Below are 18,306 nucleotides of genomic sequence, written 5' to 3'. Positions count from 1 at the left end.
TATGGAAATACACCTTTGTGTATATATATATATAATCGATTTTATATTTATAGATATGTAACAACCATACTAATACTACTAATAATAATCTGTGCAAACTGAAGAGCCTTGTATACTACTGAGAAAACAAATTGCGTTTATGCCTTCTTTTGGGGGAAAGGAGAAAAGTATATGCATGTGACAGCAGAACCCGTTTAGTTTGAGACTGCAGCTGAAACCTTGCTTCCTCTACTTCCCAACTGAACAAAGGTTTACAAATACTTGCAACTTGGAAGTTGCTGGAATCTCACAAAAGGTATGAAAGAAAAGAAAGCCTACTGTCAGTAGATGTACATTGGGTAAAAGCTGTCATTAGAACCAGATGAAAATGATAAGAGTTCTGCAAGTTGAAAAAATTTAGAGTCACTGCTCAAGAATGCAGTTCAAAATGTATTCCACTTTTTAGCACTCAAGTAACTTATGCACATATGACTGTTTCAACACTTGCAGTTGAAACATCTAGCCACAGGCTACGGCTGCAGGAAACAGTATTTTTTAAATTATTTTTCAAGAAGAATATCTGAGATTGTATTTGTAGCCATATGTACACTGGATCAGAGTGCCCACTCAGAGAGTAGCAAATGAGAACGCATCTGGATAAAAACATCCCTCACTACTGCTTCAAAAGGGCATGTTTGACAAGATGTTTAACAAAATTCAACTTGTTGTTCCATCAGCTTACTTTCAATTAGCCACTATTGAAACCTCATTTTAAACATGTATTCCTGTACTAGAATGCTGAAAACAGCAAACACTTTTGCAACTTAATAAGATTTGCTTTTCCAACCTTTTTCTGTCTGTACTTAAATAAAAATCATATAGCGAAATCAACCCACAACACAGTTTGACTCTCTTACACAGAAACAAAAGTTTTGTTTCAGAAATATGTTCTAGTAATTTCCATTAATGTAAAATAAAATCAGTTATTCACACAGGGGCAGGTTTAACAGCAATATTACAGAAATGTGGAGTAACTCTTGCTCCTTCCAATGTCTTTCCAAAGTACTGTCCAAATTACAATTTCATCCAATTAAAGCCACCTAGTCAAAAGCAGATTTCATTGATTTCAACTCCAACACTTTTTTTTTGTTGTTTTTATTGTAGAATCTTGTAACTATTGTAACTATACTTGATTTGGAAACTCTTAATTAAATTATGTCACTGAAATCCAGACGGTTGCTGACAGCTTCTTTGGAAGAATGAGCAAAAGACAGTATTTCTAAATAGGCCACCTTGGACTTCTGTTACTTCAGACTGCTTAAACCAAGTCCACGGCTTTCAGAGCTGAGCTGAGGAAAGGCAGTCTTGTCTTCTCTACGGCGGCACGTTCCCAGCCTCCTCCACTTTTCCTGGCTCTGGCCTTCAGGTGACTGGGTAGGAAACCATTCAAAGAGCTGATGCAGCAATCCAGCAGCCCAGCAAAGGAAGCCATCAGCTTTCAGACACAGTGGCTCCCTGAAGCATCACCCTGTCCAGCTGCACGAGCACTGACACAAGGGACAGCGAGGGACTGCAGCCGACTCAACTTAGACCATCAAAAACTTCTGCAGAAATAAACGCTACATATGCTTCTGCCTTCTCGTAACATCAGCATTGGCTGAAAAGGGGATACAAAAGTCAAGAAAAGCACCTCGAGTGACCTCTGTCTATTTTAAGTGCTCATACCTGCACAGCAGAGGTCCTGACGTAACAAGCTGGATGAGACAATGCTTCAACAGCCAACCCTCGCTGCAGAACTCCCAAACACAGGCAAGCAGGCAAGTCTGGGCATAGTGTTATGAAATGGTACTTTGCACCATATTAATTTTTTTTAATTAGTGAGACCAAGATTAGTATGATGGAATGCAAATTGTTGTAGTTTAAAATTTGTAGTAATCTAAAAAAACTGCGCAAGAGAATTTCAGCAGCACTCTAACTTCCTTCAGAGCACCTCCCATCAGTGCTCTGAAGCACTAGCTTCTTCTCTTCTTGTGATCTCTTCATCCTCATTTACTTTTCAACTCTTGCATGAATGTTAAACTTGAGTACAATGTAGTCTTTTAGAAGTAGTGGGCAAGGGTTTCTACCTGTTGGGTTCCATGTTAGCGTGCCATACTATCCTAAGGGGAAAAAAAAAACCAAAAAACCCAAACCAACTCTCTGACATTTTGCCTGGAAGCCATACCATATTGTATTCATTTCAACTAATAAACAAACATATAAGGGGAACACACCCCTGAACCACTAAGAGATTTTAATCTAACTCTTTCTGTAAACTGATCCAGCCTGATCTGTCTGATCCATGAACCATGCAAAAATCTTCTGAGTTATTTTAAATCCTGATTTGCAAGGTTTTCTTTTCAATTTAAGACCATTCTAAAAAAAGACACTAAATTGGTTCAAAAGCTTGTAGACAGTCTTAAAAATAAGCTGCTAAAACAAATTCTCTGTGCTTATAAAAATATTCCTATGTCCACATACATATCTTGCTTTACTGTTACTTGCAAGCAAACTTTTTAGTTCACAGAACACCAAGAGAAACCTAATTCACATTTACATGTAGATTACGCTCAAATATTTCAATAAACAGAATACACTTTGTCATTCTCTTGTTTGAGAAATCAGTGATGACACCAACTATGCTGACAGCATCAGACCAGAATCAGAAAACCATTCTTGCTAATGGCAATGTTGCTTTAAAATAACTACTCACAAAGCAGTGCAAAAACTGGTAGACCCAGTTACAGTAATAGTAGCTTGGAATGGCCAAGATGAGGCGTATCACATTAAGAAAAGCCTAGAGAAAAATGAAAGATGAGGAAGTTGATATAGGCTATTACAACTGAAGGATACCTACACATTTTAATCACATGAAGCTCACAGTCAGATCAGATGGCTGATCACAGCTCCCAAACACTCTCACGAACATGTCCTGTGGCCTTCATGTCAGCATGACCTTGAAGATCCTGGTCACGCTTTTAACAGATCTTACAGTACCGCTCCAGATCACAACAGAACCATCACTTTCTTTTGAAAATATTTTATGCCGTTGATCATGCAACTACAAAGGAACCCCTCCACAAACTTTTGGGGTGCAAGTGAGGGAATTTTGGAAGTAAATTCAGAAGGCAGACTACGATTATAGACCAAGATCCTCATCCCAAACTTTTATTTACTTTACTGCATAAGGAGACAGGCTCAGTTTGTCCAAGTCAGCCAGAACAGAAGTAGAATAACACATCAGAAGCCAGCAGAGTTCATTTGTAAACCTGTCTACCAGTCAATGGACACTCAGTGAAACGGGTTTCTTAGCAATGTCATAGAAATGTTTAACCATGGATTGCTGCATCCATATAAGGCAAAGTAGACAGTGTGTCTGATTAAATAGGTAGTAAAATCTGTGCAATTCCTTGAGCCCCGGCACATATTGAGAGAACAGCGATTCCATGAAAACACACAGCACAGATCCTCCTCTGCTCTTAAGCCTCTCTTGTCTTGTTAGGTTCAGGAGTCTGGGTATCTCAACATAGACACGAGAACAGCTATATGGGAAGGGGAAGAGAAGGTACTGGAAGCCCGGGATGGTATCGGTAACCCAGGACTAGAAGTCAGAAGAGGACAGAGGGAAGGGGCAAACAAGCCAGACATTGCCAGAACAGAAGAGAACTCTGGTCCTGACTCCTCTAGCACTCACACCAGAAAGCGAAGCCACTGGGAGACATACTTTGTTCAAGTACTCTTACCTGAAAAATTACTTCAGGGGAAATAGAAATTTTCAAATATAGAGGAAAAGCAATAGATACTGTTAACTCTAATCACAGTGGGCATTGTACACCTCATGGAAATACAGTTAGAATAAAACCCACTTAGTATTTGTGAGCACTGGGCGCTGTGCTGACTTCACAGGAAAAATAATCCCTTCTTTTCAACATGAGGTTTGAAGACTACGCAATGACTAAGATAGATGGCAACATACATAACAAAATATTGAACAGCAGCTCACAGCAAGTCAGATTCCTCCTGAATGCGATGCCAGTCCTGAGGGGGAAGTTGACAAACAAAGAACCTACATCCCACACATAACTAAAGCTGACTGAACAAACACTGCACAAACAAGTCTTATTTTAGCATTTTCTAGCTTTGGAGTCTCCTATTTTTGCAATGCTAATGCAAATAATTAGTTTATTTTCAAATAAGCTATGAATGTGACTGTGCAAACTTCTATTTATTACCACCACACACACAACTCAGTTTTTGCAAGTGAGTATATACAGCATGTGAACAGAGTAAAGATAAGGGTTATGAAAACCACAAATCCCTATGACACACACGGCTAAGTATTCAGGAGTTACAAATAGCACAGAAAATCTGCACAGGGACTGAAGAGGAAGTGGAGACCGAATTAAAATTTGTTTGATTAATAAGAAAGGAATAATGAAATTATATAGTCATGAAGGTTGTGACAGTAAGTCCACCCATTCTGCAGTGACAAAGTGATTTAAAAAAAACCAACCCTACAGCAATAAAAAGCATCACTCAACTACGTTTATGAAAACCCAGGAACATAAATATAAAAGACAGCAACACACTAAGAAACCTAAAGCGCAACAGGATAGGTTATTATTTTTTATAACGAGAGTGGTGAGGCACTGGAACAGGTTGCCCAAAGAGGTTGTGGATGCCCCATCCCTGGAGGTATTCAAGGTCAGGTTGGATGGGGCTTTGAGCAACCTAATTTAGTGAAAGATGGGGTTGAACTTTGATCTTTGAAGGCCTCTTCCAACCCAAACCATTCTATGATTCTATAGGTGAACAAGTCTGAGGGGTGGAAAATACACCAGCGAAGGCTAAATAATTGTAGGTGCTCTTTGCGCTTACTTCTACAGCCAGGATGTACATACACAGATGAATTAACCACCTACACATTTTACCTGAGTAAAGGGTATCTAAAAGAGACTACATTCATGTGTCAAATAAAACTATGTTTACACAAATGTCCTGCTTCAGTTGATGTTATTTTAGACCCCATGCTACCATGACATTTTCCTAATAATTGTGATAGCTGTGTCAATATTAATTCCACATGGGCAAAAATTGCACATGTTGGTCAGGTGTGTCAAGAGCTTCTGAAATATTTTTCTGATTTAAGAACTTGAGTAATGCCCAGGGTAACACTTGGCTCAAAGACAAACAAACAGGACATGCTACATGTGGGCAGCATCCCCTACAACTGAGACAGTAGTATGACAAAAGCATAGAAATTTCTTTTGATATTACTGTGGAGAGCAACAAAATTATCTTCCCGTATTAAACTTCAGAAGACGGTGGTTCATAAATTAACTGTGAAACTGCTAGCTCCTAGGTAACATGTAGTCAAGTTAGATATTTGCTTGGGAAATGTCTGCAATAGTAAACCCAGCAGAATACTAGCTGAATTTATTTTAAAATAGTAACATAATAGAGAGGTTTGGATAAGTTTACTGCATCTCTCAGGTCCTTACCCCAAAATCAGGCTATGTATCTACAGTAGCAGTATGATGGCCTCTACTACGAACACCCATTTTAATCAGCTTTATTTCTAGCAGAACTATGTATGTAAAGAAACGTGTTGTGTACAAAGATCTCATACCTTTTATACCTGCTTGAAACCATCCTGGAGGAGTCCTAAAAGAAACAGAAAGGAAAAACTAATTAACATTTTCCTTGTATTTGTACTTCCAAAATACTTTATCACTCCATAGAAAATGAAGCCTGCAGTTAAGAGCAGGAGGCCCATGCCTCAAACAGCTGCTGTACAACTCAGTTTTGCACTATTTTGCTGTCAGGAATAAACAGAACACCAGTATTACTGTCACCATGTTACTGCTTCTGAACACCAGCTCACAACCCTTAAATGACAGCTTCTGGTTACATCTTAAAACTGGATGCACATACTCCATCCCCCAGCATCCAGAACATGCAGCTTACCAAAACTGTATACACCCTACCACCAGTATACCTTCACTACCACTACTAATACAGAAACGCTTGTGCAGTTCGACAGCTGTTCATCTAATTGTCTGAGAGCAGCAGAGCAAAAGTGTTGCAATTCTTCGGCACCATGGCTGTCCTTCTGGACAGAAAAAAAAAAGAACTGAAGCCAGTCAGTAGTCAGGGTTGAGACCCACATCAATTTATTACATGTAAGATGGGTCATGGTAACTACAGGTATGCTCTTCGCCATGCTAACCCAGGTGTTGCAACCTGGCTTACCTCAGTTTCTTTCAGGCTAACTGAAGTGGTCTTCTCCTGGCCTTTGCTGTTAAGCAGGTAGGCTAGAAGTCTGTACGCGGATGTTTCACGCACTCAAATGTCAGACAGTGACTTGTCAAACTACATCAAGTGAATTTTCAGATCATTGCTTTCTAAGCACCTGCAGATGCTTAATGTATGCTGACGTAAAACTTAAAGAATACTCTGCTTCTCCTTTGACTGCTATTTGGAAATTATCTTAACAACTGAAATAGCAAGAGAGAGAACACATTTTAAACATGAGTACAGATTTTACGTATGAGTTCGATGGTGCAAGAGCTGTGCATCTGGCCCTTTAAAGACACATACATGGATTACTTGCAGATTACAAGCCCTACCGTACTTTTTTCTAGCTTAAGGTAAAGAATTTCATTACTTTTCAGATTCCCACAATGCTGTAAGATGTTTTCAGTAAGATTACATTTTGTTTGGGGTTGGGGGGGGGGGGGGGGTGTTTGGTTTGTTTTGGGTTTGCATTTGAAAAAAAAAATCTATTACACTGTTATTCTGGCTCTGTGAAGATGGAAACAAAAAGAACAGTGGGGAAAAGAGCTCATTTATTGCTACACAATCCCTGAAAAAACATTGATGCATTATATACAAGTGAGAAAACCTGAAAGAATATATGTGCATCAATAATGCTATACTTGTAGCTTCCCAATACCAGTGTGATCACATAGAAAAATTAAGACATGTTTCAACTGGTTAATGATGGCTCAGATTAGACAGAGCAAGTCCACAAATATTTTTTAGGATGTTGCAAGAAGAATATGAACCAATTATTTTATTAGTCATAGACAAAACTCCCCACAGCATCAGCAAATACTAGGTAAAAAGTCAGGAGAGCATATTTAAGGAATTAATGAACTGAACAATTGCCTTTACTGGAAAAAATAATGGCAAAGCATGAAATTCTGTCTATTTGTGACACGAACTGCAGACAACAGAATAAATGAGTTCTCAAAACAAGATGCAAGAGAAATTCCATCCCCTCCAAAAATCCTGCAAAACATTACACTACCTTCACTGATCAGTGCATTAATATCTTTGTAAGTAAATAAACAAGCTAAAAAATAGGATAAAAAGAATATTCTTTTATTATATAAAATGAAGTTGACAAAAATATTTGTATTACAGAAACAAAACTTGATCTTAAAGTGCATTTTATTTTATGAAGCATTTTCATCTTCTGCAATATGTGCTACGCTTTCCCTAATACAAGCAGAAGAACAATATTCAACAAAGTTATGTCACGGGAATTACTTAAGGAAACCCACAAAGCGGTGTAAAATTGCTGGTTTAACACTGATAACTATTTTATCATTGATGACAGCATCTGAAAAGTAGCAATTCACAGCTATGAAACAGCAACCTAAATTCACATCTAAAAGGGCAAGGAAACAGAATTTTTAAAATTAAAACAGTACCAATGCTATTTTTGAAGTTTACTAGAAGTTCATTATCTTGAAAGGTCATGGCAGTAGGGGGAGGTTTCTGAGGACTGGAAGGAAGTAAGTGTCACTGCTATCTTCAAGAAGGAAGATCCACAGAACCAGAGGCCAGTCCTTACCTCAGTCCCCAAGTAGGTGATGGAACAAATCCCGAAGGACAAGGTGGTGAAATCAGCATGGACATATAAAGGAGAAATCATGCGTGACTGACCTGACAGCCTCCTAAAACAAGCTGACTGGCTCAGTGGATGAAGGGAGAGCAGATGATGTTTATCTCTATTTTAGCAAGGCTTTCAACACCTTTCCACATAACATATGTATAGGCAAACTGCTGAAATATGGACCAGGTAAGCAGACTGTGAGGTACAATGAGAAGTGCCCAATGGGTTATGAACAGCAGCACAAAGTCCAGTTGGAGGCCAGTCACTTCGCAGGTTGACAGAGGGGCCAATACTGTTTAACATCTTCATTAACAATCCGAATGATGGGACAAAGTGCACCCTCAGCAAGTTCACAGACTACACAAAACTTGGATAGGCAGTTAATAATATATCAGACAGCTGTGCTGCCATGCAGAGGGACACTGACGGGCTGGAAAACGAGCTAATAGAGACCTCATGAACTTCAAAAAAGGAGAAATGCAAAGTCTTGCACCTGGGGAGGAATAATCCCAAGCACCAGTACACGCTGTGGACCGGTTGGAAAGCTGCTGTGCAGAAAAGGCCCTGGGGGTCCTGGTGGACAGCAAGTTGAACATGAGCCAGTAATGTGCCCTTGCAGCAAAGAAGGTCAATGGCATCCTCAGGATGCATTGCCAGCAGGTCAAGGGAGGTGATCCTTCCCCTCTGCTCAGCTCTGGTGAGACCACAGCTAGAGTGCTGGGTCCAGTTCTGGGCTTCTCAGTACAAGAAAGACATACCGGAGAGATTCCAGCAAAGGGCCACACAGATGGTGAAAGGTTTGGAACATCTGACACGTGAGGAGAAGCTGAGAGTGCTAAGAACGTCCAGCCTGGAGAAGAGAATGCGCGGGAGGTACCTTGCCATATGTATAAACAGCTGATGGAGCCATACTCCATTGTGCCAGAGAAAGGATGAGAAGCAAAGGACAGAAACCAAAATACAGGAAATTCAACTCAAACATAAGAAAAATACTTTCTTACTGTGAGATTAAACACTGGAGCAGGTTGCCCGGAGAGGTTATGGAGTTTCTCTCCAGAGAGATAATAAAAACCCACTGGCCACACTCCTGAGCAATCTAGTGAAGCACACGTACCCTTGTACAAAGAAATCTCTGGATCTCGGATGCTTGTTTTCTACTCTAGACACCAAAGGGATGCAGCGTATGCATCATACACCCTGAAATTTGCCAAGTCTTTCTCATATAGTAAATACAAATATAAGGTGTAAAGCAATTTATATACACAGACTTGTACATTTACCTCAACAGGAGACTTCAAAAGTTTGGCAGTACTATTCAGAAAAGCCAGTTCTTCAGAAGAAGAGAGCTGGGAAAGCAAACAAATGCTCAAGGACAAAGTACACTGCAAATACTCTCATTTGCTTCAAATGACAGCTGCTAAAACTAAAATAAAATAAAAAAAAAAAAACCTAGCCCTTTGTAACAGGTGTTTCTACAGCAAGTATTAGTGGTTTTTATTTTTGTAGTTTAACTATGAACAAAAAAGTTGGAAAATACACATCTGATGCATAAAAACAAATTTCCTTTGATAACCAAATTAATACTGCAGATTTGGTAAATTGTGACTTTTATTATTTTGGAATCTCTAATGTAAATGCAAACCAATCATTCTCTAAGGTGATGATGCAAGCACCAGGGAAATGTATTATTTATCTCTGTTCTCATGTTATGAAATTTATTTTGTGTGTGTTATTTATTCAAAAGTTGCTGGGAACAGGAATATATGTAGTTACACTATAAACAGCATTATGCGTCTATTTATCAAAAATGAATCTAAGCTTTCAGACTATTCAAAAGCTCTTAAAATGAGGCAAACATGTCTTATAATTTAATATCTTGTCTCCTCCACCAGTTTTGGAGAAAATAAGGTTGGCAGAAAATGAAGAAGGGGAAGGAGAAAAGAGGGACCCCCCTGTTCTGCAAAGAATTAACCTAAAACCAGATGATTAGCCATGTGTATAAATACTAATTTACAAATCTTGCTTATATTCTTTAGTATTTTTAAACTTTGAGTTTCAACCCATGTTTAAAATATCTAGTCATTACTATGAAAATGATTGATTTGTCAAAATAATTGTTTATGAGCAATGAAGAGATCAGTTCATTTGAACGTCTCCCTTTAAGAAATTCTCTTTACTGCCTGTGGAAATCCTGAACGGAAAAGCAATCAGTAAAGAAGTAACCCATAAAAATTATGCTAATGATTTCCTTCATACTGGTGAAAAAACACTGCTGCCAAAGATATCTAACAACATCAGTTCTTCACCCAGGGTTGAAAACACTTGTTTCAATACAGTATTCAAACAAAGCTTTAGAATTACTTTTACTTCTTGCATATGATCTCTGGCAGCTTGCATTACCTTTTAACAGTATATACTACTGCTAATAAATTATATAATCAAGTAGTCTTGCTCTTCCTCCATCTCAAGTGGGAGTTCAGGAACACTGCAGACTGACAATATGTCAGCATTGCTCCAAAAACTGGTCATGCTCCCTTTTTGTCATGTCTACAAAAGTGTTTGTGCAGCCATATATTAATGCACAACATGGTGTGAGCTAAGTGAAAATAACCAAGGAAAAAGCAAAGATTTGTCTCATTCCACATGAGCTCCTTCATCTGATTCACCACACAGCCTAACACACACACACTTGCTGCACAAGAGAAAGAGAATGTGTAAGGGCAGAAAAGGCAGCTGAGACCATTTCCATTAATGAAACCATTTACTGACAATTAAATTTTTGTCAAACTAGGATGTAAGCAACTTTGCTAACTCCCCTCTCTGCTCCTGGCTCATCTTGGTATTTCATCTGGCCAACACAGAGATTACACAAACAATCTGGTGATCAGGCTTTAAATAAATAGAGTTGTCTGTGTTTACAAGTGTCTGACAAAGATTTCCAGATGTTAAACTAACCCTACCATTACAAATCCACTAGTTAAAATGTACTAACAAACATTGTTTTTAAACATGTACAAACTCTGGAGTCAGCTGGACTACGAAAACGGTTCACTAGAAAGCCTTGAAAGACTACTTAAAAGTTTTGCAAACAATTAAAGCAAACTGCCTGGATCAAATCAGCCTGCTAAGCTACACTGGTATATATACTGCCATGCAGAATACCTGCAGTGTTTCAGAATTTGACTATATACTAGTGTAAATTATGACTACATAATAATATTCCTGCAACATACAAGGTTAAATTTTGACTGAAATTAGGCCATCAAAACAATTTATTTTTTCATATGCAATCCAAATACAGGCTTCCTACAAAGTTTCCTATACATTCTTCAAGATGTGAGTAAATACGACTTCACTGCATGGAAGAAGGAGGTCTGCTGTGGTTTCCTGCCTTTTTACATATCAAGGAACAGGTAGATTCTATCTCCATCCAGTCAATCAAGTTAACTCCAATCTCCTTTGTGAGTCACATCTTGATTCAACTACATCTATTTTTTTCTTACATTCAGTACAACTTTACATTGCCATTTCCTTGGAAATGGCAGTTACATATCTTCTGCAATGCAGACAAAGTTTCATTCAGATATTAAAGTGAGATAACATTTGAATGCATGAAAACTGAAAGGCAATTTGATCCTACTACAAACCAGGAATAACTCCAGGTGTGAAAAGTAGGAGAGAGAAAGATGAAATATACTTCTTGCCCCTCCCCATCAAAATTCCCCAAAAGCAAGCATCTCTCAGGAGCAATAGAGTCATGGAGATACCATTTACCTTCCATTCCTGATTCTAAACTCCTCGAAAATTTCTAGAGATGTTTTTCATGGAATGCAACACAAATTCAATTTTGAATGGACATGCTTTCACCACCCGGGGCAGGGGAAAAACCTCCACTCATTATTTCCACAGAAACCATTCTTTCCAGAAGCACTCCAAGGTGCTTTCAGTAAGCTTAAAGCAGCAATTATATCACTCAACTATTTGCACCCCTTGTAGCTGTGCACTTTCTAGATCTCTACTTGGACAGAATACTTGTACATACAAAACCATCCCAGGTTCCTTCTCCTCCCCCCTTATTCTCCTAGCTGCCAAGATTTTACGTCTATTTCTGAGATTCATTACATTTTATTTTTTCCTGGTGTGGATTTCCTAGAGAAGACTTTAAACACTCTTTACTCACCCAATAAATCTCTTTTATAAGCTGTCATTCTAAATATGAGCTTTTATTTCTAAAACTGTTAGGAAAGTATGAAGATATCACCACCTATTAATCAGTTACAAAATAAACTGAAACAGGAACCTGGTAAGATTAAACAAAAACAAAAGCTGACCTACTGTTATTAAATAGCCTGACAAAATTTTTCGTATTTTGATCTTCCTTTGATTTGTACTCTGTCAAGTTGGAACCAACACATTTTAAGAGAGCCTTGTTTAATTTACATCCAGCTGATCTTTTTAAAACATGCCATAATGAATAACACATAACAGAATAAATCTTTGAGAAGGAAAAAGATATTCCTATATTCTGGAGATTAAAATTCAATTGCCAGAACTATTTTGATATTGCAGCACCCAGACACTTAATTCCAGATCAGCAATACAGAACAACCTCTTCCATGTGAAGCAGTTGATGTGGACAAGCAAGTCCTAAAAAAATGTCTTAGGGGAAAAGGAAGATACAGTTTCTTTACCTGTGCTAAAGCGAGGAAATTTAAGGTTAATATACCCTCTGGTCACATATTTCTGAAATACCGAGTGATTGATTCAGGTAAGCATTTATAAAAGTGGAAGGACAATGGCATTACAGTCTACAGAAGGATGATGCTTTCTTTAGGAAGGAAGCAATAAGAGAAAATATAAAGGTAAATTCAGTAAGTAAATTAATCTGTCAGAGTGGCTGCCTATATTGGGGGTAGGCAGGTGCAAACGAAGATCCAAAGTGAAGACACTTCTCCAGATGTAGAATAACTTAAAAATAAATTAGGACAGCACCACAAGTTACCAGTTCCCTAGACTGACTTTGAATTTCCCAGGCCCTTTCACTGCAGCCCATTATGAAATCCATGCATCCCATCAAACACGTTTCAGGCAGTCTCTTCTATCCCTTGACCATGCAACCCTTTGGGAAGAAAAGCTATTCCAATTCTTTTTTCAGAAGCAAAATCTGAAAACATGCCATTGTCTGTGACGTGTGCGCATTTCTGGACGGTGGATGAATGATGTCCTAGGTGAAAACACCGCAGTTCTCTTTACCTGACAGAGCAGAGCCTCAATGAAGTACCATGCGCAGAGCCCGCTCCTGTGCTGGTTTTGCTTTTCTAGAAATCAGCAGCAATGAAGACACCCACGCGAAGAACACCTCTTCCCCAAATCTGCCAGGATCCAAGGGTACCTATGAGCTCTGGCTCAGCACCGGCCTCGTCTGGCTCCTGCAGAGTGACTCAAACGTTCTTACACACAGCCTGCCCGGGCACCACAGCCCGCAGACACCGCGGGGCATGCCCCTTCCCGCGCCCAGCCGAGTGGGAAGAGTGTTCAAAGGCACTCGAGTGCCTCGAAGAACCAGCCAGGCTGCGGCACGGGCAGCAACGTGGATGTCCGCCGCAAGGACCTTCATCCTATCCTGACCTACTGAAATATATTTGCAGCATGTTTCCAAAAGTATTCTGTAGTACACACATTTTCTGTCTCTAACTACTTCACGGGATAAATTCCAGCTATTCCAAGTATTAATTACCTGTCCAACTGTGAAGAAAAAAATCAAATATATTAGTACACCAATTATTAAACTGTGGCACAATTTTAGGTCAGACTTATTTCGTATCATGTTAATATAATTTAAAAATCTTAACATAAGGGGTTTTTATCTGTTCTTACACAGTTGCAAAGGTATCAATGTTTTGTATGTAGAAAAACTCAATAGAATATGTAAGTTCATGGTGGTTCTCTGCCTAAAAACCAGTATGAACTAAGTCTAATGCTTAACTTTTTGCTTTACTTCTTGGCCAATACGGTTTACACACCTATTTGTATTTTTACACAAATAAATGGAGGATTTTAAAGTTTATTACTTCTTATACTTCACCAGGATCTCTTAATCAGCTTTAAAATAGACATTAATAACACAGAATCAGAGAATGGTTAAGGTTGGAAGGGATGTGATATTACATATATTACATACTTATATGTAAGTATTTTTATATATCTTCTCTTGTTAGATTGTAGCATATTGTTTTCATGTTGAGTGATAAACATAGTCATGTGATTTAAGACTACAGTACGTTTACAATGTCCTAGAGGTTTCAAAATTATTACCTATAACTTGTAAAGCAAATTAAACCAAATTATTAAAGATGAAAATTTGCTCAGAAAAAAAGAGACACCAACGTGAGAAAATGAAAGAAATACAGTGCAAATGTTACTTCCACCTAGTGATCAGCCTGTGTAGTGAGCTAAACCACAAAGGAGTGGGGAAAAAGAGAAAAAGAAAAAAAACCAAAACAGATTGGAGAAACAAATTTCAGTCAGGGAAAAGTTAAATGTCCTCAATTCTGTTCACTTACTTAAGTGAACCTTTACATTATTTTTTTACAGCCTCATCTACTACCTTTAATTAATATGTAATTAGTAAGGACTTCAAACAAGAACTAACATAGACATCCTAAAATGCCTGTGTGCAAGTGATACATATTCCTACGAAGTTATGACTCATCTCCCTGTTTACATAGAGCCAGGAAGCCACAGAGAAACACTGCAAGAACATCTAGGGAATCAAATCAGACGTCTAGCACGAAGGTAAGTATCCTCAATTCCTACCTATGAAGAAATCTATCAAGGACATTACGTAAGAGAAAAAATCAAAGAAATACCTGCAGGTAAAACAAGTAACTCCCAGGGAAGACAAGTGTCTTCAAGAAGAAAACAGCACCCAAAAATAAGGAAACCAGAAATACTAAAATATATGAACGGATGGTGACTCATTGACAGAGCAGAACTGGAAAAATAATCAGAAAGACAGTGATTATATCCAAGTTATGACCTTCATGGATCAGTGTTGAATAGTCATAAACTGAAAAGGTAGGCTTCCTAAAATTCCCTGAGAAGAAAGGGAACTTGGAAATACTTGCACAAAGCTCCAAAATTCAATGTGTCAGTCAGTCATAAAAAAAATAATCAATACATTTCCAGAAACCTGAGGAATACCTCCAACATGTAAGCAAAAAGCACAGGATCTAAAACACACAACTTGACACTGAAATAGGAAAGCATTTTAAAGAAAAGATATAATTCAGATGGACATAAACCTTTACAGCTCAGAGAAATTAAGAGAGTATTCTCAGTTCTTAAGGGTCTTTTGCAATCTAAATGATTATGTGATTCTAGGATCTTGAGTCACAGAAGAGGTAAGTCACGATATGAAACCCACAGCAGAGATGACAGTGAAAACACAAACAGAATTTGCTGAAGTACTTTATAGCAAGTGTAAATATAAAATTCTGCATGGAGCTTTGTGCATAGACCCTTCACACCACACCATCCTGTGTCCAGGCATACAAACAGACAAACTACAATTTCTCAAAATTATTTTTGATGGAATTTGTCTCACATTTTCCAGAGCTTTATAACTTTTTCAACCACACCTTAGAGTGCCAAGCTGCTTGTTGACTTGTCTACACAGTGTTTTGCACACTATGTACTAGAAACACAACTAGTGATAAAAACAGCTTCTTCAGTGGAACCAGTTTAAAACAATGAACCCTCATGCCCACCTCTACTCAGTGCTGGTTCCAAGAAAAGAGAAGAGGCCCTTGTCGGTGAGTTTACCGGCAGAATGGGCCTGACAGCTTCTACTAACAAAAGAGTAAATGGAGGCAGACAACCCAGAGACTACTCTATGGCTCCAAAGCCAAGTGACACAAGAGTCGCCACATCCATACTCCAAAGCACTTGACCGTGGATCTCCTCCATGTCCCATGTGGTGTCCCTAAGAAATAATAATCTGTAGGTTCCCCCCCAGTCAAAAGCATCTCAAATACCGAGAGGGCTGAACTACAGCCCAAAGCGCTGTTTTCATAGCATGAAACCTAGGTCTGTCTTGCACACCCTAGCATGTTGATTAAGGGCATGCTTTCTGAACTAGCAAAGGCTAGTAATGTCCTCGTAGCACTACACAGGCAGCCAAACCTGGTGCTGTGATGTTCATACTACATGCAAGGACTGGTTCCTGGCACATTATTCCTCAAACAGTCCCTAGGTATGATATAGGAGAGCCCTAGGTAGCATGAGCCAAAACCACGCCAGAAAACCTTGCTAATAATTAAGCTATAGGCTTTATCAGCAGTGAAGCAGTCGAGCTCACACCCAGGTCTTGCTGGTTTAAGCAGCATAAACTTAGTCAGACTATCTCCACCAAAAAACCTTGAATTCCAGATTCCTCCTCCCTCCTGAGCCATCACATTAATTACACCAGACTACAAGGATGTAGAGAAGCAGGCTCCCCCCACACACACCACTACGGAACTGGCACATCTGTGTAACTACCACCACTACGATATTCTCTAAGTTAGTATGAATAACACAAAGGTATGATCCGTGTTATAAAAATTTCTGACAACTACTGCTATGTCTATTTCTGCAGAGCTGTATAAATATCTGCTCATCTTTCTGCAATAGTGAGCAAGTTGTCTCCCCTCTCCACCTTGCACAAAGACATTCACAGCACGGATCCCCTTGGTCCACGTAGGTTCTTGCAGAAGAGCATCCTCCTGCTCTGTACATACCCCACAAGTACTTTGTTACCTAGGCTTCACAGACTTGTTCCTGGCATAAAAGCAGTATTAATGAAAAATCTCTCTCTAGAATAGAATAGCAGAAAAGTGCAGGAATCAGGAGTATTACCATACCTTACAGAAGCTTTTTATATCAGTCAGGCTGTGTCATCTATTTGTACAAGCAGATATGGCAGGAAGTCCTTCCTTTTTCAATAAATTTGCATTTACCCGAGGACTCTTCTCACAGAAACCTCAGCTAAAGTGTACCATTATACTCTATGGGATCACATCTCCCCCCCCCCCCCCCCCCCCCCAGAAATTTTAAGAGAAGACTGGGCAGAGATATCCACTTAGACATCATAATTTTTGACAGCTGACTAGAATTTCCATATTGACTCTTTCAGAGCTAAAACAATCTTCTCAAAACAGCATTCAGTTAGCTGAGTTAAAAAGTGATGCCAGTCCAAAAAAGAAAGCACGTGGGAAAGAAAAATTAATTCCTTCACATGAGGCCCCTGCTGACTGCTCAAAACATTAGCTGGGAATTTGAGAAACTGCTTCCTATTCTTTATGGCTCTATGAAGGCTCCAAACCAGTGTAACGCCAGCTAATGCACCAGCTTATGCAATTCTGGGGCATAGCTTCATGAACTCAACAGTGAAAGAAACCAACAGTGCAACACCAAAACAAACACTTGCTCATACAGGTTGAGTACTAGAGAAGAAAGAAAAAAAAAAAGAAAAAAAAGAGAAGAAAAGTAAACAAAGCCCCCAAAAAATAAAATCTTAATGGAAGGATCACAGCCGAACTGGAGAGAAACTACAAGGAAGAAATCATAACTCACACACTTTGCTTCCCACTTGGTCTGCACAAGGATTTAGAAAGTACCTGAAGAGCAAGCTGTGCTGAACCCCCTGCGGTTCCTAGGCACAACGGTGAATCTACAGCAGGAGTAAGAAACCTCCACACCACCTTGCCTTCACAGATACAGGCTTGATTCAGTTTTAGTTTTCATGCAGGCCCTGTCATGAATAGTTGTCCATGTGCACAGGCACACAGAACCAAGTATTCAATTATAAGAGACTTCATGGGTATGTTTATTTACCGGGAGTGAAATGCATTCCTGAAACAAAATTTTAAAGCTTAAACCACTTACCCACTAAATTAAATTTTAAGGAACACGGATGTTAAAAATGTTCATCATTTTGTATTTCTTTCTAGGAAAAGCAAGGTTTGCTTGTCAAAGGTAATCAAATTTATGCTGACAATGATCAGGCACTGAACACGAATGATGCCTTCCACAAACAGAACGATTCCTCTTTTTGATCAGTCGTTACGAGGACAAACGTCGGTAACTATGTCCTAGTATTTCCCTACAAGAATGGAGGTCAGATGACTCAAAGTAGGGATGCCCAACCTGCATCCCCAAGGCTACACATCACCAGCCAAACAACTTCATCTGGCTGGTAGCCAGTTTACAGCCACCCGCTCTCCCTTCGGTCTCACATTAGTAACTGCTAGCTCTCAGCTTCCTGATTTCTTAGGGGCAAAGGGGACTGTGGTTTCACTTGTAAGCACTTTCTGAAAGCAGCGGTATTCGATAGTGCAAGCGCA

At 39.0% G+C, this 18,306-nt stretch overlaps 1 protein-coding gene across 14 annotated transcripts in view; it reads right to left on the bottom strand.

Moving 5' to 3' along the window:
- Positions 1-18,306, bottom strand: part of PAWR (pro-apoptotic WT1 regulator) — a 105,913-nt gene that overhangs the window by 36,657 nt on the left and 50,950 nt on the right. For all 14 annotated transcript variants that reach the window (XR_011322579.1, XR_011322589.1, XR_011322583.1 and 11 more), the window contains exon 3: positions 5,648-5,682. Coding sequence is in view for 1 of the 14 variants with exons in the window: in XM_069773429.1 (XP_069629530.1) it covers positions 5,648-5,682 (35 nt within the window). In the remaining 13 variants the exon portion in view is untranslated. The remainder of the gene's footprint in view (positions 1-5,647; positions 5,683-18,306) is intronic.

This window comes from Haliaeetus albicilla, chromosome 28, assembly GCF_947461875.1.
Source record: "Haliaeetus albicilla chromosome 28, bHalAlb1.1, whole genome shotgun sequence".
Classification (NCBI taxonomy): domain Eukaryota; kingdom Metazoa; phylum Chordata; class Aves; order Accipitriformes; family Accipitridae; genus Haliaeetus; species Haliaeetus albicilla.
The sequence above is the reverse complement of the archived record's forward strand: the minus strand, read 5'-3'. Positions and strand labels throughout refer to the sequence as shown.